The following is a 26,317-nucleotide window of genomic DNA, read 5'->3' on the forward strand; positions in this document are numbered from 1 at the left end:
TTTTTGTTTTTTCGTGTGTTAACTATAATGACCCTGGGACCTGCGGTGTCCCTCGTCTCTCAGTCACATCGTTCGCCGTGTCCAGTGTAAGGTGTCTAAGATGCTGTCACAATGGTGAAGACAGGACTCCATGAACCCACAGCAGTTATCTGCAATCTGTGGTGAAACTGCTGAACTGCAGCATGTTGGATTCAAAGCTGCTCAGACATACGGGAACAGCAGGAGCCTAATTTCTAAAAGCGGTCTTTGATTTATGTTTAAACTTACATTCAATTTGTAAAAGATGCAGAGGAGCATATCTGCGATCTATAAATCTCAAATCAACTTAAAGTGATGGCGCCTGTCTCATAAAATCCCCTCATAAAAAGCCAGAACACGAGTGGTAATTCAGGAGGATCCATGGACCAAAAGAGGAAAACTGCTGGAAAAACTGACGCTGCTCTCCTGACATGATTTCTATTTTAATTACCACCTGAGCTTCAGCAGGAGCTCTTATAACCGTGCCATGTCTTCTTCTGTGGTGGTTTATACCCAATCAACCAATGAACTTGAATTAAGGAGCTTGGGAGATTCTTTGGTAATCCACTCTGTTCAGTTAAAGTGTCGACAGAGACTGGATTTTATAACCACAGCGTTTGATAAAATGTTACTACACAAGTTTAATGCAAGTGCTGCAACACAACGTCTCTCACGGTGCACAACCTGTGTCTGGATGCTGCTGCGCATTTCACTCCAAGACATTTATTTTTCACTAGGCCCTTTTTTTAAATTCAAAAAGGTGCAAAGGGGGTGAAAGGTTTCTGAACCTCTTGGCTAAGCCGCTAAGTCACTAACAATAAGCTGACCTGAAACATGATCGTCCCTGCTGAGAGCGGCAGGGATGTCAGAAATCTCAGAGCTCTACTGCTGAATTTTCATTTTCTGGGGAAAAAAACTTCCTAAAGGGAAATAAAAAGTTGCTCATTCTAGATGGCAAAGTTAATTATCAACAATGAGCCATAGTGAGGTGAACTGACAGACAGCACAGAGGCATGAATCATGGCAGCACAGCAACAAGCTCTGAGCACAAGATCAATAGAGGCTGGGGTCTACCACACCAGGCAAGACCCCAGGTGCAGGCTGTGCAGAGATGTCCCCGAGACAATCCAGCACATAACAGCAGGGTGCAAGATGCTAGCAGGCAGGGCATACATGGAACACCATAACCAAGTGGCCGGCATAGTATACAGGAACATCTGTGCTGAGTATAACCTGGAAGTCCCGAGGTCAAAATGAGATACGTCCCCATGGGACTTCCAGACACAGACTGACAACGTTGTGATGGCTAACCAACTGTAGTGGTGGACAAACAAAGGAAGAAGGTTGTAGTGGTAGATGTTGTAATACCAAGTGAGGGCAACATCAAGAAGAACACGAGAAGCTGGATAAATACCAAGGGCTTAGAGAGGAGCTGGAGAGGACGAGGAAGATGAAGGTAACAGTGGTCCCCGTGGTAATCGGATCACTCGGGGCAGTGACCCTCAAACTGTGAGAGTGGCTCCAGGAGATTCCTGGAACAACATCCAAGATCTCTGTCCAGAAGAGCGCAATACTGGGAACAGCTAAGATACTGCGCAGGACCCTCAACCAGAAGCACATTTAGGAACCACTTTCTTCAGGAAGGAAATATTCTCTTTATAATCATTAGGTTGAGAAATGGATTGATAACACTGGTGTAAGAGCTGCTCATTGGCTTAGCTGGAGACGCGCTGGACTGTAAACAAACATGATAAATGTGATAAGTGTGTTCTGGTTGTTTTTTGTACATTTTGTGTTCTAGTTTCAGACTTCCAGCTAAGCTGATGCAGGCTGTAGTTTGCACACAGATAACTGGTATCAAACTCAGAGGGCATTTTTATCAAAATGTCAAACTCTTTGAAACCTTATGCCCATTTTATTTTACTTTTCTTTAACCTCAATGAGAAGTTCAATAGTCTGAGACATGTAGCACAAATCAAAGGCTCCAAAAAGCTCATGTGAGACAGTTTCACACAACAGGGAAACTTCCATTTACTGTTCTAGAAATGAAGATGTTTCAGAGTAAGAAACTTTACCCACACAGATATCAAAATCAGAATCTTCCTTAAAATAGCAGCATACATGTGACATGATGATGATGATGATTGTTTCTCTTTGATGTCACTGAGCAGTCAGAAGATGCTGCCCATGTCTGCGGAGCTCCTCTGATTTGGTGTTCAGCTGCTTTTGTTCTTCTGCAGATTGAACAAGTTCTCAGAGAGGAAGTCGTGTTTTACATTTGTTTTGCTGGTCTGGAAAAGTCCACTGAGATCCTTTATGATCAGATCCAACTGAGAGATCTAAAATGTGTGACCCACTTCACCCCCACTGTGCCATCATTTACTGCATGCATAACTAGCTCAGACATAAACAAAACAACTTAAAAGGTTATTTAATGAACACATGAAGTGTTAGATTTTCCAACATGAAAGGGAAAGTTGATTTTTGTCATCTCAAGTGTTCCTCACAGTGTACAACTTGAATGCAGAGCTCTGCAGTGAATAAACAATAGCATGCAGAGCCTCCCTCTCTCAATGTGATCCTCATGTTTAAAACATGTGTAGCTAATAAACCCAACATGGATTATATAACCAAAACTCATGTAAATGAGGCCGTCTGGTACCCTTATGCAGGCTGGCTTTGAAACACAACACTTGTGTGAATGACAGTAACATGTTGCAGGGTAATGACACAGCTAGGTGGGAGGAAGGGATGCTGGCTGAAAAATAAAGGGCTGCATGTCAACTGCTCTCTTTTTATGAAGCCCAGAGTGATAATTTATCACACACGATAAGGTGGATAAACAGACCACCCAGCTCACACACCGAGCGCCTCTCCAAGCCACAACTCAGTCTCGTGCTCTATAGTTAGCATTCAACCATGCCTCCTAACCTTTTCACAGCTCCCCAAAGGAGATGATGTCGTCTTCTTTTACGTCTCCTCTCTGCAGCTGTTCAAATGCACGTTGGTGAACTTTGACAGCTCGCGATGATTTGATGTTTTCCCTGTTTTACTCAGAAAGAGCCCTGAGGCTGGAAATAGTCATCATTTCACAGGAGACAAAATATTTGTCATGCACATTGAAAATGTGGTGAGTAATGTGGATGTAGGAGTCCAGCCTGATGGCTCAGTTACTCACCATGTAAGCACAGTCAGTGGCAGGAGAAGAGGGAGTAGAGCAGCTCACTTAAAGTGATCCCAGTGCTGTTTGTCCAGTTTTGGAGAGATTTTTGTCTTTTCTCGATCAATATCTTTTTGCAAAAATCATGATCTGGTTACAATAATAAAAAAAAGTCCAGCCTGATCCTTGTTTGGTCAGCTGTCTGTCACTTCAAATGATTTCTTACAACAGGAGAATAGTCAGTTTCCCTAAGACAACGATACACATGACCTGATGTATGAGTGAGAGCTCGAACTGTCTGGCAGGACTAGTTTTCAGGCTTTGGGGCAGCTTCATAAAAGAACTGTTTTCTTTCTACACACATCGCTGTGCAGAAGTAAGCGCTAATCTTCCTGTGACAGGAGGCTCATGTTTGTGCTGTAATGTGCGCTAGCTGCACACTGTGGTTGGCTGATTTAGATGGTAGAATGAAAATAATTCCTATATGAAACTACTCACAACAAGGTTTGTGAACATCTACAAGGGTTCAGCATATCCAGGATATCTTTCCTTATCTGGCTTCACTTACCCTTACATTATCAGTCAGGCTGAGAGCTCACACAAAGGTGGCTGTCAGCTCTCTCAACCCAGGCATTTCCACTCCAGCTATGAGCGTTCTCAGCAGTGTATGCAAAACAAAAAAAATTCACATGCATCCAAACCTGAAAAATAAATACATATGAAAATGGGGCAGAAAATGAATTGAATTCCATTCCATTCAATTTTATTGATATAGCACCAAATCACAGCAGTTGCCTCAAGGTGCTTTGTATTGGAAGGTAAAGACCCAACAATAATTACAGATCTACACTGTACATCAGAAAATTCTAATTTCACCTGTTTATGGCATCAAGAAAGCTGTGATAGCCACTCTAACACATATGTGGCTGTTCCATTATACCATCATGACAGAAATATTTTCTATTTATTATTATTTTTCATGAATTTTTTTCATTTTGTTTATTAATTTTTTCCTTGTCTTTTGTTTACACAATGATTTTGTGCATAATTGTCTGATGAAGAGTGGCTTTGCAGCATATGAGAACTGTGCATAGGTCTGCTGGCAGTATGCAAAGATCAAACTATTATATTAGAAAAAACAGATTAAATACATAATACAGACTAACAACAACGCAGCTGCTGCAAATTAAATAATTCCAACCTGTCAGTGAACTTATGTTTAAATTTTTCTGTAAGGTCAGGAAGCCCAGCCTTGTTTTAGGCTCACATCACTATATTAAAGGTTATATTAAAGTAAAACTGCATTCAGCATGAAAAAAGGAAAGAATAAAATTTCTGCTAATTTAATTTTGATGTTCATTAGAGAAACACAAATAGATGTTTTTCTCTAAAAGCCCTTCTGCTGTCTTCAGGTCCACAACTGCTTTCAGGGAACAGTGATGTTATTTTCCAGAGAAGTGATGCTGCAGCTAGAGTACTGACAGGGACTAGAAAGAGAGAGCAGATTTCTCCCATATTGGCTTCTCTTCATTGGCTCCCTGTTAAATCTAGAATAGAATTTAAAATCCTTCTCCTCACATACAAGGTCTTGAATAATCAGGCCCCATCTTATCTCAAAGACCTCATAGTACCATATCACCCCAACAGAGCACTTCACTCTCAGACTGCTGGCTTACTTGTGGTTCCTCGGATACTTAAGAGTAGAATGGGAGGCAGAGCCTTCAGCTTTCAGGCCCCTCTTCTGTGGAACCAGCTCCCAGCTTGGATTCAGGAGACAGACACCCTCTCTATTTTTAAGATTAGGCTTAAACATAGACACTGGTAAGGGGAACTATGTGAGAGTGCTGTTTGTAGATTACAGCTCAGCATTCAACACCATAGTTCCCTCCAGGCTGGTCTCTAAGCTGCTGGACCTGGGCCTGGGCCCATCCCTGTGCAGGTGGGTTCACAGCTTCCTGACCAGCAGACCACAGGTGGTACGAGTGGGTCACCTCACCTCATCCTCCCTCACCCTCAACACTGGATCCCCCCAAGGCTGTGTGCTCAGCCCTCTGCTGTACTCACTGTACACCCATGACTGCGAGGCCACGTCAGAGTCCAACGTCATCATCAAGTTTGCTGACGACACTGCTGTTGTGGGACTGATCTCTCACAATGAGGAGACAGCCTACAGGAGAGAGGTCTCCCGCCTGGAGAACTGGTGCCAGGAGAACCACCTCCTGCTCAACGTCAGCAAAACAAAGGAACTGATCGTGGACTTCAGCAGGAAGCAGCAGAGGGACTACCATCCACTTGTCATCAGTGGTGCTGAGGTGGAAAGAGTGGACACTTTCAAATACCTGGGAGTGACCATCTCACAGGACCTGTCCTGGACTCATCACATAAACATCACTGTGAAGAAGGGCAGACAGCGTCTCTACCTCCTCAGGCGGCTGAGAGACTTCAAGCTCCCACTCAAGGTGCTCAGGAACTTTTACACCTGCACCATCGAGAGCATCATGCGTGGGAGCATCACCACCTGGATGGGAAACTGCACCAAGCAGGACTTCATGGCCCTAAAAAGGGTGGTTCGTTCAGCTGAACGGACCATCAGAACCACCCTCCCCAACCTGCAGGACATTTACACCAAGCAGTGCAGGCTGAGGGCCATGAAGATCCTAAAACAGCCCAGCCACCCCGGACACTCTCTCTTCTCCCTGCTCCCATCAGGCCGGCGTTACCGCTGCCTGAGGGCTAAGACTGAAAGGTTGAAGAAGAGTTTTTACCCACAAGCCATCCGTCTGCTCAACTCTGAGCCCTAACTGGACCATTATTGCACAATGTAAATATTATAATTTATAAAAGTGTGTATAGTGTATAGTATATAGAGTATAGTGTATAGTGTGAATTACTTTTTTTAATTTTTATTCTTCTTCTTCTTATTTATGTGTGTGTATATATGGTTGCAGGTACAAAATACATTTCACTGTGCATTGTACTGTGTATAACTGTGCATGTGACAAATAAAACACTATCTTAATCTATCTTAATCTTAATCTTAATCTTTATGATCAAGCTTATAGTTAGGGCTGGATCAGGTGACCCTGAACCCTCCCTTAGTTATGCTGCTATAGGCCTAGTCTGCTGGGGGGTTCACATAATGCACTGTTTCTTTTCATTCACCTTATTTACTCTGTTTATACTCCACTCTGCATTTAATCATTAGTTATTATTAATCTCTGGCTCTCTCCCCTCAGCAGATGACCCCCCCTCCCTGAGCCTGGTTCTGTTGGAGGTTTCTTCCTGTTAAAGGGAGTTTTTCCTTCCCGCTGTCACCACGTGCTGCTCATAGGGGGTCGTTTTGACTGTTGGGTTTTCTCTGTATTATTGTAGGGTCTTTACCCACAATACAAAGCACCTTGAGGCGACGGCATGTTGTGATTTGGAGCTATATAAATAAAATTGAATTAAATAGTCAGTAAGTGGTGGTTTTCTATAGGGTAAGTCTGCAGCACAAATTACCCCAGAAAGAAATTAACCACAACACTGAAAACCTGGCTGAGCCCCAATCCTGCCAGTACAGTCCTCTGAACTCGAGAACTCACACAGAACAATCAAGGTGGATGAACAGGTGAATGTTGGATGGTGGATATTCAGGTGAGCTGTCCCTTTAAGGTAAAGGAGCCTCACAGTAAATGTATATTAGACTGCAATAAAATGCTACATTTGTTAAATATATAAGAAAAGTGAGTTTTATGTTTTTCAGTTTGTTAAAGAGGGATATAAGGGATGGAAGGGACAAAGAGGGAAACGGAAGGAAGGGAAACTGAAAACCAAGAAAGGAAGTGAAGAAACACTAAATGCTGGAACGAGGAAGAAAAGCGAAGAAAGTAGAAACTTTTACTTTTTAGTATTTACTTCCTTTGAAATAAAGTGTAGGAGTAAAAGCAGTTGGTTCCAGTACTCTCACTCCCAGGTCTCTCATCTCCTAAATGAATGTTTCCGAGTCACAAATAAAGCAGCAGCTCTGTAATTCCTGCTGTAATTCTGTGCACCCTTTCATATCTTACAGAGAACATGGAGAACATGGGCTGTGCTTTCTAATCTTCAAACAGCAGCATTTAGTAGCCCCGCAGTAAAAGTCTGCTCTCTAACCTTTCCCCTGTTGCTGCCTGTGACAGTGTAAAGAAGCTGCTGACCGACGCCCTCAACAAGAACCAGTACCTGAAGAGGCTGGAGCTGCAGCAGATCAAAGACATGGTGGAGTGCATGTATGAGCGCACCTTCCAGCAGGGAGAGTACGTCATCAAGCAGGGAGAGCTTGGGAACCATCTGTTTGTCCTGGCAGGTACTCTCACTCCTGGGTCATCTTCTTAGTCCGGAGCACGTTTTTTTTTTTTTTTTTAATTGGTGGTTTATTGGGCAACCCAACAGAAGTTCACTCATTGTGTGCTTTTTAAACACAGCAGAGTGAATGTACAAGACACTGTTGCCGCTGTTATGCATCCTTTCAAATAAATGTGTTCAATCTAGAGACTGTAGCAAAGTGCTGCATAGCATTTTCAGGTTTGAATGTGCCCTTGGTGGTAGACTTCGTTAAGGCTTTTGGATTTAAGGACAAAATTCCTTCTTCTAGTTCGTCTGGTTGTAAATTCTCGATGCCTCGCGTCACAGCCTAGCCCAGGGGTCAGCAACCTGTAATCCGGAAAGAGCCATTTGAAACCGGTTTCCACGGAAAACAAAACAGTGAGAGCCGCAAATACTCGCAGAAGCCGTAGCGGCTACCGCGAGTGACGCATATATTGAGAAACGAAAATAAATAAATAGATAAATAAAATGATTTTATTTTATTTCAAGATCACAATAATGTTACAATTTAAAACTACAACAGAAACGAACTGACAAAAATAAAATGCACTTAATTGGATACTTATAATTTACTTCCGAGAGCCGCACAGAGCCGCAGATTAAGCCTGAAAGAGCGCAAGCAGCTCCGGAGCCGCGGGTTGCCGACCCCTGGCCTAGCCCCTCCCACCAGTGATGCAGGCAGAGGAGGCTGGAGTCGAGGCAAAAGGCTTTTTAATGCCAGTTAAATGTGTTGTGTGGCACAGCTGCACAGCTGTCCTTTGTTTTTATTATAGCCTCAGGTGTCAGATAAGAGGGTTCAGGAAAACTAATATTTAGGGCTACTTCTGAAACTCACAACCAGATGCAATATGTCTGAATGTATAGATTTCATACATACACAAACAATGAAGGGAAGAAAGTTTGATCATGCAATTAGAAGCTACTTTTGGCTGCTCCCTTATTCACAAGGAGCCACCACAGCAGGTAGCTCCACAGGTACATACGCCAGAGCAATGAATAGCACCTGCAGTGGGGGCATCGTGCCTCGTGCTTAGACGTCATGACAGGTTGTTGAACACACCACCACTTCTGCTTTAGCAAGAGTTTAGCAAGAGCTGATCCTGGGAATTCTTTTTGTGGTTTATCTTGGAAACTGAAGAGAAACCAGTGAAAAGCTTTTATGTTTGACAAAAGAATAACAGAGAAAAATGGATTTTTGGAACATTTAACATAAGTGCAGACAGCAGATCTCACGTGGGAGTCTTCTGCTGGAAAACATGCAGATGTTCTCAGAGGTCATGAATCTGGCCTGTGAAGATGTAGGTGAGATGTCCAAAGTGTAACAGTACTTTACTTTTATAGCTCATCACCTGGTGAGTGCAGCTTTAAATGTATGAATTCATGCTTTGGGTTCTTTGTATTTCATGAGTGAGGAGGGACGCACTGATTCATTAGGCTAATATCTGGTTGAAGGCAGAATGGCAGGAGGTCATTTAATGTTAGTGGCTGATGTTTATCTGTTCAAAGATGGTGTGATGAAGATCTAAAAGACTGCCAATGTGCTCATTTATCTTCATAATGAGGATTTCTCTGTTTTCCTTTAAAACAAGTGGGGAGTAGATAAATAAATAACTGCACCAGCATCTGGTACATTTTAATCATCGATATCTGCCCAGAATTTCATAACCAGTGCATTCCCATTCTTTTTCACTGGTATGTGATTTTGATGATGTGAAAGGACACTGAGATAGAGGATTTGTTGCTTTGCTAATAGAAACAGCTCTTCTGTTGTTTCAAACGGTCCAGTGTTGGTAGGAAATTATCAGCGAACATTTATTTTCATGCCTTTATTCCCGTGGCCTCCGGACGGCGGCGTCACTGTAACTGAGGGGAAAGGAAATGAGCTTCCTGGCAGACAAACAAAAGCCACCTGCTGTGTGTATCGTGTCATTTTGAGAAAAGCCTTTATGGTCTTTGTGAGCTCTTTGCTTTCATTGGCCACTTTTTACAGCCAATGAGCCAATAACATCAATGTGAAACAGCAGCTCTGATTGGTTCCACTGCTATTCACAGATTAATATTAACTAATAACATTCCTCTGGTTTACCAGCTTTTGGCAGGAGAGAGAAAAAAGACACTGAGTGTTATGAAATGCACTGTATCCCCACTTCATTTTTTATTGTATTCACATTTACCATCTTTTCTTTCTCATTCATTTACATTTACTCATATTTATAAATTCACGTCATAGTTGGTTGTAACCAGGCAGTTTTTAAATGACCACATGGCCTCTGAACAGCGGTTGGTCTTCTGCCGTTACAGTGATTTCTCACCCTGGGCAGGAAACTGTATCCAAATAAACTGATTTCAGATGACCTGTTGTGACGCTTTCCCACCTCAACTACATCAACAGCTTTTGCTTTTGTGCTGTGAACACTTACCAAAGCAACTCTGATTAATCGTTATCCATCAGCAGAGTTTTCAGATACTCACACAGACATCAGCAGCTGCTCGTTAACAAAATCTTTTTTGATCACGATTTGTTTCAGTGCAGCAGAGAAAGAAGGGACAGTTGTTTTTTGTCTGGTCACATATGAAGATTTAGAAATGTAATGTTCTTTCTTTCTTTGTTGATGAATCACAAAACCTGTGTATTAATGAGGTCAACTCCTCACCCTCACCGTAACGAATGAAATGAGATTTAAAAGTCATTCAGTTCTGCTCGGTCACTCCTGATGTGCCCTAAATTTGTGTTTTAATAAAACCTAATTATTGATTGTCCTTGTTTCATATTTACAGATGGGAAGCTGGATGTGTTTCAGCATAACAAACTGATCACATCAATAGCGGTGTGGACTGCGTTTGGGGAGTTAGCCATTCTGTACAACTGCACGCGGACCGCATCAGTGCGAGGTAAGAACAGTAACTTCCCCCTGAAACATCTGAATCCAGACAGGTGACAGAAGAACACACCTGAACTCTTGCAGTGCCCTTAAAGGGAAGCATGAAGCAAATCAATGAATGCAACATTGATCACGTTCAGTGAAAGCTTTCTGTCCTGATGGGAGCGATTTCTTCCAGATGATGATGATGATGATGATGATGCTGCACTAGTGGTTACTGAATGACTAGAAAATTATGTCATTCATCTGTTAGGACCTTGACAGTTGCCAGATCTGAACCCAGGTGAACACGAAGGTTTTATCCCACCACCATCGTGAAAACATGAAATGAGGGAACGTCTGATCTTCATCCATCCAGAAGAATTAATGAACCATACAGTGACTTACTGTGTATTTCCTTCATTAAATATAAGACCAGTCTGTATAATTCATCATAAAACAAACAGGAAAAAAATACTCTGCAAACCAAGATGAAAACGATAAAAACTGCACCATAAATAAACTATTACAGCAACAGTTATGATCATTTCATTAAAAATACACATGAAACAGTTTTTAATGTCAGGTCCCTAAAGAAACATTACATCTGTGTTTGAAGACATGCATGATTTTCTCTGAGGATGTGCTCTTAATCATCGATTAATCTCTGGACCCTTGGATCCAGTGTGACTGCTACATTCAGCGTGTTTTGCATTTGTACATTAGAGAGTGAAACTACATGAGAGCTGAAGGTCATTAGGGCTCACTGTTGTTTCATTTTTTAGGTTGAAACACACTGAGTGCCCCAGGGACTGAGTGTGTGACCCATGTAGCAGACAGAATCAAACAAGTCTAATGCTGTGTCCCATTTCATCCCTTTGCCAGACTGTACATTTACATGCAGCATAGCGCTGTTCCAGTGTTATCATCAGGTTGCATGCACTGAGTCAAACAAGCTGAGTTCTGTGAAGTAGGACACAGAGCAGAGCTCTAAGAGTAGCAGAGCCATCAACATCAACAGGTGATGTAGGGCTCTGCTACAGCAGGGAAGAAGTGGGAAATCTGAAAGAAGAACAAGCCCATTAAAGACGGTCAGCTCTATTCTGTCTTTAATTCAATTCAGTTCAGTTCAATCTTATTTATATAGCACCAAATCACAACAAACAGTTGCCTCAAGGCGCTTTGTATTGTGGGTAAAGATACAGAGAAAACCCAACAGTCTAAACGACCCCCTATGAGCAGCACTTGGTGACAGTGGGAAGGAAAAACTCCCTTTAACAGGAAGAAACCTCCAGCAGAACCAGGCTCAGGGAGGGGGGGTCATCTGCTGAGGGGGGAGAGACAGAGATTAATAATAACTAATGATTAAATGCAGAGTGAAGTATAAACAGAGTAAATCAGGTGAACGAAAAGAAACAGTGCATCATGGGAACCCCCCCATTTTCAGGGAGCTTTTAGGACAGCCTGATAATAACATCACAGTGGCCTCTGACAGCTCTGTGTCTTTGGGTGATGGCTATGAATAAAGAAATTTGAATGTGTCCCAAGACGGCAGCTTGTTCATGAAAACATATCCTGGGGGGTTGTTCTAAAAAAGACCTTCCTTTACATTTGGGTGAAAAGTGAAATGACACTTTTGCTCCTCAACACTGCTTCATATTCCTCAACCAGTAGAATTGAACCAACAACCTTCTTGCTGTGAGGCAGCAGTGGTAACCGCTGCAGTACCATGCTGCTCTAACATGGGAACAATCCATAGTTACTGTCCAGACGCCATACAGACAGGCTCACCATGCAGTGTGCATGACCCTGTGCAGTAGGGTTTAATATTTTTCCCGAAAATGACATGAATCAAATCCCGGGAAATGACGAGCCATTTCCCGGGAATCCCGGGAAAAAGTTTATTTATTTTTTTATTTTAATTAGGCCTTCTGTAGCCTGTGTCGGCCTTAACCTATTGTGATATTGTAGAGGTAGCTTTCCAGCTATGTCCTGTTATGCCCAGTAGGGGGCAACGTTGGCTTGATTAACGCAATAAAACCTACATCTCGACATTCGAGTGCTCGAGCTATGCGGTCTTGTATCGTTCCTCAACACTCCCTTAACAAATATAATTCGAATATTCCTCCATTGTACATGGAATTATAACAAGCTATTTTACAACTGCTGGTGCAAAACAATACGGTTCATCTCCACACAGCATTGATAAAGGCTCAGCCACGCTGTCGTGGCGACATCTGTTGCACTATATCTCCACCAGTGGAACGCTGTAATAGTCATTGAAAAGTTAACTACCGTACTACACTATAATATGACATAACACAGGGCCTTGAGTAATGCACCACGACTTGGTCATTGCCATTCTGGCAACAGCAAATTTATAACACCGTGTCTGAGGGTTAAAGTAGGTTCGCTGTGAATCGTCTATTGAAAAACTGGCTGATCCTTATAGCCTAAAAAATATACATTTTACTCAACTCCATTTTAAAAGCGAAATATGTTAAAGCAATCTATTTCATGATCATTTCTTCACCCATTAGGCCCGTATCCTAATTCATGATTGTTAGTAAGCGGCTGCAAACGAGGAAAAGAAACACTCGAAGTTAAACAGATATTTCTTTATTGTTCAGGGCAGGCATATTTTATAGGCTATATAATGCAATATAACAATATATAATAATATAGAATTATATAATACAAAATACCTTAGGGTAAACACATTGCCTACGATTTCAACAAATTAAAGAGGAAAAAAGTACAACTGTGTAATACCTCTATTAAAACGCTTGAGATGAAGGCTGAAGCCTTAAACGGAGGCTGAACGTGCCTGAAATGAAGAGTAATGCTTTTCGCATTAAACGAACCCTTCTCTCAATATTTCCTTAAATTTAACTTTCTGAAGCTTTCTTTTCTTTCTGAAAGTCAAATCGACGCGCGCGACTTTTTTCCCGGTTTCCCGTCTAACGTTTCCCGGGAAACGGGAAATGGTTCTGATCGCATTTCCCGGGAATCCCGGATCCCGGGATTAAACCCTAGTGTGCAGTGATGTCAGTAACTTAGTAGCGCGTTACTCTAATCTGACTACTTTATTTCTGTAATCTAACGTGTTACTATTTGCAGTCCAGTAATCAGATTAAAGTAACTTATCCAAGTCACTGTGCGTTACTATTTTTGTCATTTTTCCTCAGTACAAACATATATTTTTGCTTTCTTCTTGCATCTCGGGGAGTGACGTCTGGCCAATGTGACAATTGCGTCCCGTTTTCAGCAGGAGGACAACAACAGCACAGCAACACAGACAGAAACAATGGAGGGAGGAGAGAGATGTGCGTTTTCTAGCTGAAATACAGGCACTATTGTGAGTTTGTGTCAGCTAAAGATGACAGTATCAAGGTTAGTTGTGCACTCTGTGCTGGCGACAAAGTGCTAGCTAGCTTCAGAAACAGAGGAGTCCCACCAGGTGGATAAAAAAATGAATATATAAAAGTGACTTTGCCAAAAACTGAGTGCAGCTTCTACCTTGTGATAGAAATGTTGTTTCTCACTCAAAATGACCTGATATCATTCATGAGAGATATGTTTGATATATGCTTCACAGATTATAGGTCAACAAGTAATTTACAGCCATTTAAATACAGGCGATCATTTTCTGGCAAACACTGGCAGCTGTTGAATGTAACTAATAAAGTAACTTGTAATCTAACTTAGTTACTTCTAAAATTAAGCAATCCGTAAAGTAACTAAGTTACTTTTTAAAGGAGTAATCAGATTACTTTATCAAGGTAACTATGCCATCACTGACCCTGTGGGAACATGGCTGTATATGTGAAACAGATGTTGTGTGGCTGTGTGATCACCGTAACTTCACAATCAAATCAAATGTCAGTCAAATGTGTGTTTGAATCTTTGACACAAATGCTGTGATCTAAACTTTTAGCTTTGCCTTTTGCCTCTGGGCCAGAGTGAACCTGATTGTAGCCTCGATGGCGGCGCATGCACAGATCAAACTCTCGTGGGTGAGGTTTCAACTCTTTGGTCCAATGACACGGGACCATAGAACCATATTTTAATAATCATCACTTCTCTCAGTGAGGCATTCCTGTCTTTATTACTGGACTTCTGGTGAGAGCACAGGGAAAATATGAAACAATAAAAGATTATATATATCTAATTTTATAAGTGGAAGAAGCAAAATTAAGTTATTGTCATGTTGACCGGACAGCCCAACCCCTCCCTGAGCCTGGTTCTGCTGGAGGTTTCTTCCTGTTAAAGGGAGTTTTTCCTTCCCACTGTCACCAAGTGCTGCTCATAGGGGGTCGTTTAGACTGTTGGGTTTTCTCTGTATTATTGTAGGGTCTTTACCCACAATACAAAGCGCCTTGAGGCGACTGTTTGTTGTGATTTGGCGCTATATAAATAAAATTGAATTGAATTGAATTGATGCAGATCACTTTGATGCTGCATGACATGAAGCTAAGATTGCAGGAGTGAATGGTGTGAGTTTCAGTGACTCCTGAAAACGCTGAGAGCAGGAGAACCCGGGCTGCTCTCAGCGTGGTCGTGTTGACAAAGGCTCTACATGATATCCACAGCTTTGCATGCTGATTGGTTTTTGCCTTCTTGGCATTTGGAAAGTGCATACCATGTACTGTGTGAGTGTTCTTTGTCTGGGTTTGTATATTTAACCAAGTAAATTGACTGCTGGTCCGTGGGGGGAGGGGGGCCAAAATGACCTCAGTATTCAGGGTGAACTGGAAAACCCTGACAGGTTGACACGTCTCTCAGTGGCTTTTCCATGATAGCAGATGGAGCAGATAAAGGGCAGCTCTTTCTTTGCTACTGGTTCATGTCAAACCTTCACAGCCACTTCCTCCTCTCACCAACAGAGGCCTGCCTCACAGTCGCTGCTGATCTGAAGTGACTCGCCATCGAGATAAAGGACAGATTACACTGTTTTCTCACCTCCTTTTTCTATTTGAAAAACCAAACATTTTTGTAAGAGGGGGATGTAATTAAACTAGAAGGTAACCCTGTTAGTATTTAGGTATGCTGTCAGTGAACACTCAGCAGTGGTGCTGATGCGTGTTGTGTTGCTTTTACAGTTGTGAACGATGTGAGGACGTGGGCTTTGGATCGAGAAGTTTTCCAGAACATTATGAGGAGGACGGCCGAGACGCGACACGAACAGTATCGCAACTTCCTCCGAAGGTTAGCTTCAAGTGTATTAAGACTAACGCACAACAAAAATCCTGAGTGAGATGTTTAATAGACACATAAATACAATCCTGTGGTGGTGCTGTGGTGCCACAGCGGTCACACAATATTGAGCCCAGCTTAATATTAAATGAATGGGGACCTATTTTGGTCATTTTCAGCTCAGCATTTTTTATTCTTGGTCTCTGCTAGAATAGATGTGCATGATTCACAGTTCAAAATAATCCTTTTTCTATTTTATACCGGACCTTGATGCAGCTTCTGTCTGAAACGAGCTGTTTCTGGGCTTCTGTGCTCACAGCTGTGCACCTGACATCACCACATTAGGAATAACCCTTCTCACTGAGATTATGTTGAGCCAAAAGGAGAAAAATGTCTTGTGATTTGTGCCACCACCATCCATCCTGCCTCCTGCTACAGGCATTTAAAAACAGAACGGTTTGCTTTTAGGGTCCAGAGTTATCAAGGCAGCAGCACCAAGAGGTCAAAGAGACTTTTGTTTGTGGGTCAGGGAGGAAGGTTTGTCCCATAAAAGGTTAACTGGGTCACATGACCTAAGTAAATATGATATTACATTAAACAAAGGATCAGTTTGAAACTGCAGTGATTCTGTGACACAGGAAGCCAGCTTCTGCATAATAACATGGTGTGTGTGTGTGTGTGTGTGTTTCTTTTGCGCCAGTGTTTCACTTTTGGCTAATCTACCAGAGGACAAGCTAAGCAAAATAGTGGACTGCCTCGAGGTGGTAAGTTGTTCTGTCAAATTATCTGTATTTCTCTGACTTTTCATTGTATTGCCTCAGCATCGCACAACCTTCTGGCAGCCCGTGGGAGCCGGGGCATTGCAGATAGCTGCTGTCAAAATATCATTACCATTTGGCCATATACCATTACTGCATGTCAGCATATTCGTTTTGCTGCCAGCCAGCAAGACCTCACAAATTACCTTGTTGATGAACAGAGTCCATATTATTCCTGTCATCGCTGGGTGCTGTATATTGTTACCATAATTATTTGACTAAGGCCCCAGAAAGTGTTTATTCAAATGGGGGACGAGTGATTTCTTAAAGATGTGCGAGTGACAGGCTTTTGGTGTGAGACCATGCAAGTGTGTGAAAGCTGAAACATGCAGGTCCATTTGTTCTCCATAAGCATTGTATTCCCACTGCTGAAGTCAAAAAACAGCCTCTCAGCGTCTTTTCACAATGGAAACTTCAAGGGCGATTTTTGCAGTCCTTGGTTGTCCCGCTGTTCTCCACTGCAGGACAGTTTCCTTATTCAGTCATTTCTAATGGAGCTGATTCTGTTGCCTCTCAGGGGGCAGCTGTAACCTAATAGTGGTGCAGATGTTCAGAGAGAATCTGCCAGATTATATTGAAGCGTCTTGTCAAACAGTGGGGAAATGGAATTTGGTGTGTTTTGCATGTGAGTGTGTGAAGGGAGTCGATGTTTTTGGGCTCTCTGATGATTTTCAGTGTGATCAGCTGGTTGGAATTTGAACTGGAAAGATTCAATGACAAAAAAAAAAAAAATAGCTCTGTTGAAGGTAAAAACATAAAACAGCAATGAAAAGAATGCATCCTTTCATTCACTTGTGCAACATCTTGTCATGTCACAAAGACTGACAAGCCTACCCAGAAAGTTGCAACCTGGAGTTGGAGCCTGAACTGTGAAGCTCAGCTGAGCCAACAAGCTCAGGTTCAGATGATTAAAATGATTTTGATCATATTTCACTAGTAAGAACCACAACTGCAAATGAAAATGCACTGCAGCTGGGAGCAGTACTCCCTTTGATCTGGAGCTCCAGTGTGAACCATTAGAACCCGCAGAAGGTGGAGAACTGGAGCTCCTACGCTCAGCTCATCAAGGCCGCAGAGCAGAACGGGGGTAGGCTACCATCTACAGTAGGGTTTAATATTTTTCCCGAAAATGACATGAATCAAAATGGCTCGTCATTTCCCGGGAATCCCGGATCCCGGGATTAAACCCTAATCTACAGTATGGCATAGATTGCAGTCCAGGATGGTGGACCTGGAGTCTGTCCATGGGTTGAGGGACTTACTGGAGAGGTGTAAGTTCCTCATTCATTATTTATTGTCCCAAAATATGTAAGTCATTATTTAATCATTTATTTCAAAAAGCGTGGGTGCGCCTTCTTTCATTCTCTCCTGCCACAAACAGTGTCAGTCTGTGGGAAAGAGCAAAAATCCCTTTGTCACTGTCTTTACTCCTTTTTAAGATATTCACGAGTGTGCATATCATCACTGATGTTTCAACAGTTCTTTGAAGGCAGCATGATGCTTTCAGGGAGCTGCACTGGGAAGCCTGTCCACTCAGGGCTGCTGAAGACTAGAGTGATGTTGAAACAGGTTCAGCCTGGTACAGCACATCTGCCACTTCAAGTAGTTTGAGTCTGTGCTGGTCCTTGTTGATTGACCAGCAACAATAGTCTAAAAGAGAATAGAATAGAATAGAATGCATTTATTGTCATTATACAGAATGTACAATGAGACTGGAGAGCTGAGCATAAGTGCTCTGTCTGCCACTGACATCAGAACAAAGTCCGACAGAAGGCGATTTCATTTCAGTGCTTTAACTTCTACAAGCTTGTTATAACAAAGCAAATACACGAGTCAAATGCTGTCAGTCCTCTGCGGTATCATCCAGACAGCCATATAAACAAAGCCTTGCATGTTGGCTCTGCTGTCACTGACGGGTGTTAAACGTATGTGGGGCGTAAACAGAAAATGCCACTTCTGTCGAGTTTTGACAGTAAACACGAGGGAACGTTTACACGTGGTTGCTCTGATTTGTTTGTTCACTTTTGGGCAAAGTCCTCTATAGTCAAATGGATTATAGCTGTGGACAGTTGTCTCAGCTGCAGGAACTTGGCATCTGTCCCAGTCAACATTTCATCCTTGTCACCTTCATTCACTTCCTTTTCTTCACCTAAAAGTTTTAAAGTGGAAGGTGATCCGGCAGCTCGCTGATTCAGCAGTCTGGTTTAAATGCTGTGGTCAGGATGGCTGATTTCGGAGAAACGGCAACTGACGGGATCGAGTGGAGAAGAGAACTGACAGAACATGTTGCACCTCAGTGTCGTTCAGTTTCATGACGCTCCTGAAGTTGGACTAAACAGTGAAACAAGTCCAGCGGGGTTTTAAGTCACTTGCACAAACTGGAAGGTGTCATCACATTCTTTTTACCAGCTCTGAGTCAGTGTTGTTTCTGACTGACTAACATTCAGACCAGGCTAAATGGAACCTTTGCCCCAAAGCTAAAACAAAATTTCTTTTCATCTGTTAATGTTTGCAGTATAACTAGGAGAACACCCTCCTGATAGGTGACCTGGCACACACTGCAGGGCAAGCAACAGTATATAAAACTCTAAGTGGGGTCTGCAGATGATTTCTGGCTGTGGGTGCCCGGTGGCAAAGCAAATGTCTATGAGGGACTTGTGAGTCTGCTCTGGCCATCTGACACCATCCATCAGTCCCTTTTCTTAATGTTGACATTGGATAATAGGCGGGCTACACCTGGAATATCTCACAATCCATGACAGGCTCACCATCATCACCTCACCATCCATCATAGGATCACCAATTTCATGCATATCTTTGGACTGCTGGAGGAAGTCCATGAGGTGCCTTCTGAAAGCAAACTGTTAAAGAACTGGTGGAGTGTACTTTGGCAGAAACAAGCTATTTAGTCTCAGAGACCACAGAGAATATCATCAATAAGCCCACGTGTCAGCCACAGAGTTTGAAGGACCTTTTATCTACATAATTCAATTCAACTTTATTTATATAGCGCTAAATCACAACAGTCACCTCAAGGTGCTTAGGTAAAGACCCTACAATAATTACAGCGAAAACCCAACAGTCAGAGTGTGACCCCCTATGAGCAGCACTTGGCGACAGTGGAAAGGAAAAACTCCCTTTTAGGTCTGGGCGATATATTGAGTTTTTAAAAAATATCGATATATTTTCATACGCGATACAAGATGAGACAATATTGTTTATATCATTATAGTCTAAATCGCATCATACTTGTAGATCCACCAGTTCACCTTTCTCTTCTCCCAGTTTGTCTCTGCATAGCTTCGCCCTGCCCCGCCTCTCTCCGCTTCATCCGTTAATCATGCAGGAAGCGACCACATGCAGTGTTCCCAACTTACTGACTTTGTTGCTAGATTTAGCAGCTTTTCAGACCCCACTGGCAACTTTTTTTCCAAAAAGCGACTAGCAATAAATTTAGTGACTTTTCCCGGCGAGGTCGGAGAGTTTGGGAAACCTGAAATCCTCCGCTGTCACCATGTTTTGTGTACATACAGCCTTCGTACTGTGTCCATTCATACGCTTTGGCATTGCCCGGACCCCCAAGACGCCCTGGCTGTAGGTAAGAAAGCCCTGTCATACACAGCAGAAGTTGGTTTGTGCCATAAGTCACGTGACCTTAATAGCGGAAGTGGGTCTTTTTCGTGTGCTTGTAGACGCTGCATTGAGCAGGTGGGCCCGTTGCTGTGATACGTCAGCGCATATGTCTGTGGATTTACTGTGATGGCTGTTCATTTAGTCTGTCACAGTACTGGATGTACAGGAGTACACAGGAAGAAGTACTTTCCAGTGAAGTGGACTTCTCCAGACTGGCTTTGTAAAAAATCAGTCAGCCTTTTGCTATTTTTGCTCTGTATCTTTTCTATTTACATTTTAATAGCACAGTTGTGAGTCTTTTTATAGAGGAAAAAAGCATTAATTTTTTTGAGGAACCCATCCATCCATCCATCCATCCATCCATCCATCCATCCTCTTCCGCTTATCCGGGGCCAGGTCGCGGGGGCAGGAGCCTAAGCAGAGAAGCCCAGGCTTCCCTCTCCCCAGCCACCTCCTCCAGCTCATCCGGAGGGACCCCAAGGCGTTCCCAGGCCAACCGAGAGATATAATCTCTCCAGCATGTCCTGGGTCTACCACGGGGCTTCCTCCCGGTGGGACATGCCCGGAACACCTCACCCAAGAGGCGGCCAGGAGGCATCCTAATCAGATGCCCGAGCCACCTCAACTGGCTCCTTTCAATGTGGAGGAGCAGCAGCTCTACTCTGAGCCCCTCCCGGATGACCACACTCCTCACCTTATCTCTAAGGGAGAGGCCAGCCACCCTTCGAAGGAAACTCATTTCTGCTGCTTGTATTCGCGATCTTATTCTTTCGGTCACTACCCAAAGCTCGTGACCATAGGTGAGGGTAGGAACGTAGATCGACCGGTAAATCGAGAGCTTTGCCTTTTACACTAAGCTCCCTCTTCACCACAACAGATCAGTGCAGCGTCCGCATCACTGCAGAAGCAGCCCCGATCCATCTGTTGGTCTCCCGCTCCCTTCTCCAGTCACTCGTGAACAAGACCCCGAGATACTTGAACTCCTCCACTTGAGGCAAGAACTCGTTCCTGAGCCGGAGAGGGCACTCCACCCTTTTCCGGCTGAGGACCATGGCCTCAGATTTAGAGGTGCTGATTCTCATGCCGGCCGCTTCACACTCGGCTGCGAACCGTTCCACTGCGAGCTGGAGGCCCCCCCGTGATGAAGCCAACAGGACCGCATCATCTGCAAAGATCAGAGATGAGACTCTGAGGCCACCAAGGAAGAAGCCTTCCGCCACCTGGCTACGCCCAGAAATGAGTGACAAAGGACAGCCCTGACGGAATCCAACACCCACAGGAAACAAATCCGACTTATTACCGGCTATACGGACCAAGCTCTCAGTGCAGTTGTACAAAGACTGAATGGCGCGCAACAATGGGCCAGACACCCCATACTCCCACAGGACCTCCCAAAGGATACCCTGAGGGACACGGTCGAATGCGTTCTCCAAGTCCACAAAGCACATGTAGACTGGTTAGGCAAACTCCCACGCACACTCGAATATCCTTGAGAGGATAAAGAGCTGGTCCAGTGTTCCGCGACCAGGACGAAAACCACATTGTTCCTCCTGGATCCGAGGTTCAACTAATGGATGGACCCTCCTTTCCAGCATCCTGGCATAGACCTTACCGGGGAGGCTGAGGAGTGTGATCCCCCGAAAGTTGGAGCACACCCTCCTCACCCCCGGTGATGGTCAAGTCATCTCCCTTGTCCCCAGACTCTGCTTCCACTACACAAGGTGTGTCAATGGTATTCAGGAGGTCCTTGAAGTATTCCTTCCACCATCCGACTACAGCCTCAGTTGAAGTCAGCAGCACCCCACCCGCAGTATAAACCGTGTGAGTGGAGCACTGCTTTCACCTCCTGAGTCGCCTAACGGTTTGCCAGAATCACTTCGATGTTGTCCGAAAGTCTTTTTTCTATAGCCTCACCGAACTCCTCCCACACCCGAGTTTTTGCTTCGCACTGCCCGAGCTGCGTTCCACTTGGCCTGCCGATACCTGTCAGCTGCCTCCGGATTTCCACAGGTTAACCAAGCCCAATAGGACTCTTTCTTCAGCTTGATGGCTCCCTTCACCTCCGGTAACCACCATCTGGTTCGGGGGTTACCACCATGACAGGCACCAACCACCTTGCAGCCACAGCTCTGAGCAGCAGCCTCAACAATGGAGGTGCGGAACATGGTCCATTCGGACTCAGTGTCCTCAGCCTTCCTCGGAATGCTGTCGAAGTTCTGGCGGAGGTGGGAGTTGAAGATCTCCCGGACTGGGGCTTCTGCCAGGCATTCCCAGCGCACCCTCACAATACACTTAGGTGCGCCAGGTCTATCCAGCATCTTCCCCCGCCACCTAATCTAACTCACCACCAGGTGGTGATCAGTTGACAGCTCAGCTCATCTCTTCAGCCGAGTGTCCAGAACATACGGCCGCAGATCTGATGATACGATTACAAAATAGATCATCGACCTGCGACCTAGGGTGTCCTGATGCCATGTGCACTTATGGACATCCTTGTGTTCGAACATGGTGTTCGTTATGGACAAACTGTGGTTTGCACAGAAGTCCAATAACAAAACACCATTCGGCACCCTGCCCAGTGACTCCAAAAAGGGTGGGTACTCTGTACTCTGTCATTCGGTGCATAAGCGCAAACAACAGTCAGGATCCGTTCCCCAGCCTGAAGGGGCAGGGAAACTACCCTCTCGTCCACCGGAGAAAACTCCGACGTACAGGCAGCAAGCCGGAGGGGGATACAAGAATACCCACCCCAGCTCGCCGCCTCTCACCGAGGGCAACTCCAGACTGGAACAGAGTCCAGCCCTTCTCCAGGAGACTGGTTCCAGAGCCCAGGCCATGCATTGAGGTGAGCCCAACTATATCTAGCTGGTATCTCTCAACCTCACGCACTAGCTCAGGCTCCTTCCCCACCACAGAGGTGACATTCCATGTCCCAATAGCCAGTCTCGATAGCCGGGGATTGGTCTGCCAGGGCATCCGCCCTCGGCCACCGCCCGACACACACTGCACCCGACCCCTACGATGCCTCCTGCGGGTGGTGGGCCTACAGGAGGGCTGCGCCCGGCTGAGCACCAAGGGCTAATGCCCGGCCATCAGACGCTCTCCCTCTAGCTCCCTCCCCAGGCCAGGCTTCAGGGTGGGGCCCCGGTAACCCTGTCCCAGGCAGGGTAAACTGTTCCCTTGCTGTTACAAATATAGGGGTCTTCTGAACCGCTCTTTGTCTGGACCCTCACCCAGGATCAGTTTGCCATGGGAGACCCTACCAGGGGGACAAGCCCCTGGGCAACATAGCTCCTGGGATCACTGGGACACACAAACCCCTCCATCACGATAAGGTGGTGATTCACAGGGGAGTGGAAGAGAGCCAGAGATTAATAATAACAGAGTGGGGAATAAACAGAGTGAAAAGAGGTGAATGAAAAGAAAACATGAAAAGAAACAGTGCATCATGGGAACCCCCCAGCAGCCTAGGCCTATAGCAGCATAACTAAGGGAGGGTTCAGGGTCACCTGATCCAGCCCTAACTATACGCTTGATCATGAAGGAAAGTTTGAAGCCATGTCATGGGTGTACAGTGAGTACAGCAGAGGGCTGAGCACACAGCCTTGGGGGGATCCAGTGTTGAGGGTGAGGGAGGATGAGGTGAGGTGACCCACTCGTACCACCTGTGGTCTGCTGGTCAGGAAGCTGTGAACCCACCTGCACAGGGATGGGCCCAGGCCCAGGTCCAGCAGCTTAGAGACCAGCCTGGAGGGAACTATGGTGTTGAATGCTGAGCTGTAATCTACAAACAGCACTCTCACATAGTTCCCCTTACCAGTGTCTATGTGTGAAAGGGTCTTGTGGAGGAGGAAGGATATGGCGTCATCTGTGGATCTGTCTGGCCGGTATGCAAACTGTAGTGGGTCGAGGGTGGTGGGCAGTGAGGAGGTGATGAATGTCTTGATGAGTCTCTCAAAACACTTCATCACCACAGAGGTGAGTGCTATGGGCCTGAAGTCATTGGGGGTGCTGGGGTGTGGTTTCTTTGGGACAGGGACTATGATGGACTTTTTAAAGCAGGTGGGAATCACACACAGTTTCAGTGAGAGGTTGAATATCAGTGTAAACACAGGTGCCAGCTGGTCAGCGCAGGTCTTAAGGACACGTCCACTAATACCGTCTGGTCCAGCCGCATTCCTGGTGTTTACACGTCTAAACGCCCTCCTCACGTTGCGCTCCGTCACAGTGAGTGTCTCCGCCCCTCCGGCCGGGAGCGCAGTGGGCTGTCGGCTTCCCGACTCAAAGCGCGCAAAGAAGATGTTGAGTTCATCAGCCAGAGAAGCGTCGGCACTCACCGGGTGTGTGTGTGGTGCTTTGTAGTCCGTGATGGTGCGTAGTCCCTGCCACAGTCCCCTGGAGTCAGACTGTTGTAGTTGCTGTTCCAGTCTGCGGCCGTAGCGATGTTTAGCCTCTTTCACCGCTCTGCGGACGTTGTATGATGCAACCTTGTAGTCCTCCATGTTCCCAGAGGCGAGGCCGGAGTTGTAGGCAACGGTGCGGGACCTCAGGGCGTCGCGGACAGATTTATCCACCCACGGCTTCTGGTTGGGAAAAGTCCTGATGGTCCTCCTAAGTGAAGTGTGAAGTCAACAACTTTCCCAATAAATCCCACAACAGTTTCCGTAAACTCCTCGATGTCTCCGCCCGCGCTGCTGCGAAACATGTCCCAGTCGGTTGAATCCAACGCACCCTGCAGAGCGGCCTCTGTTTGATCAGACCACCGTGTCACTTCTCTCACAGCAGGGGGTTCCTGCCTGAGCCGTTGTTTGTATTTCGGCATGAGAAGGACAGAGGTGTGGTCAGACTTCCCAAAAGGCGGAAGAGGCTTTGCTTTGAAGCCCTCTTTGAATGGAGAGTAGCAGTGGTCTAGGGTCCTCTCTCCTCTGGAGAACTGGTGCCAGGAGAACCACCTCCTGCTCAACGTCAGCAAAACGAAGGAACTGATTGTGGACTTCAGCAGGAAGCAGCAGAGGGACTACCATCCACTTGTCATCAGTGGTGCTGAGGTGGAAAGAGTGGACACTTTCAAATACCTGGGAGTGACCATCTCACAGGACCTGTCCTGAGTGGACACTTTCAAATACCTGGGAGTGACCATCTCACAGGACCTGTCCTGGACTCATCACATAAACATCACTGTGAAGAAGGCCAGACAGCGTCTCTACCTCCTCAGGTGGCTGAGAGACTTCAAGCTCCCAATCAAGGTGCTCAGGAACTTTTACACCTGCACCATCGAGAGCATCATGCGTGGGAGCATCACCACCTGGATGGGAAACTGCACCAAGCAGGACTTCATGGCCCTAAAAAGGGTGGTTCGTTCAGCTGAACGGACCATCAGAACCACCCTCCCCAACCTGCAGGACATTTACACCAAGCAGTGCAGGCTGAGGGCCATGAAGATCCTAAAACAGCCCAGCCACCCCGGACACTCTCTCTTCTCCCTGCTCCCATCAGGCCGGCGTTACCGCTGCCTGAGGGCTAAGACTGAAAGGTTGAAGAAGAGTTTTTACCCACAAGCCATCCGTCTGCTCAACTCTGAGCCCTAACTGGACCATTATTGCACAATGTAAATATTATAATTTATAAAAGTGTGTATAGTGTATAGTATATAGAGTATAGTGTATAGTGTGAATTACTTTTTTTTATTTTTATTCTTCTTCTTATTTATATGTGTGTGTATATATGGTTGCAGGTACAAAATACATTTCACTGTGCATTGTACTGTGTATAACTGTGCATGTGACAAATAAACACTATCTTAATCTTAATCCTAATCTTAAAAATAGAGAGGGTGTCTGTCTCCTGAATCCAAGCTGGGAGCTGGTTCCACATAAGAGGGGCCTGAAAGCTGAAGGCTCTGCCTCCCATTCTACTCTTAAGTATCCTAGGAACCACAAGTAAGCCAGCAAGCCATCTAAATTTTGTTATGTAACAACTTAGTAGTGAGAGAGTGATTTATATTTTAGACTACATACTGAGGCTTACTGGACCTTTTATATTTTTTATTGCAGTAATTTAAAATCTTTGGCATTTTGAAAAGTTAATTTAAACCCTTTCTGTGGAAAATTGTGATAGGCATATTTTTTTTATTTAAAAAAGGACAAAATGATTATATTCATACCTCATTTTAATCAACATTTGCATTCATGTTAATATAGACCATGTGTCAAACACAAATTGACTATCAAACAATCAGATTCTTCCTAACTAAAAAGGCCCCTGTGACAGACATTAAAAACATC

The 26,317-nt window shown here is 44.7% G+C and overlaps 1 protein-coding gene across 1 annotated transcript in view; it reads left to right on the forward strand.

Annotated features, from left to right (window-relative positions):
* Positions 1–26,317, forward strand: part of prkg2 (protein kinase cGMP-dependent 2) — a 55,085-nt gene that overhangs the window by 3,385 nt on the left and 25,383 nt on the right. The window contains exons 3-6 of the mRNA XM_030723488.1: positions 7,339–7,505; positions 10,304–10,417; positions 15,489–15,594; positions 16,283–16,346. Coding sequence (XP_030579348.1) covers positions 7,339–7,505; positions 10,304–10,417; positions 15,489–15,594; positions 16,283–16,346 — 451 coding nt within the window. The remainder of the gene's footprint in view (positions 1–7,338; positions 7,506–10,303; positions 10,418–15,488; positions 15,595–16,282; positions 16,347–26,317) is intronic.

This window comes from Archocentrus centrarchus, unplaced genomic scaffold (assembly GCF_007364275.1).
Source record: "Archocentrus centrarchus isolate MPI-CPG fArcCen1 unplaced genomic scaffold, fArcCen1 scaffold_26_ctg1, whole genome shotgun sequence".
In the NCBI taxonomy this organism is placed as follows: Eukaryota; Metazoa; Chordata; class Actinopteri; order Cichliformes; family Cichlidae; genus Archocentrus; species Archocentrus centrarchus.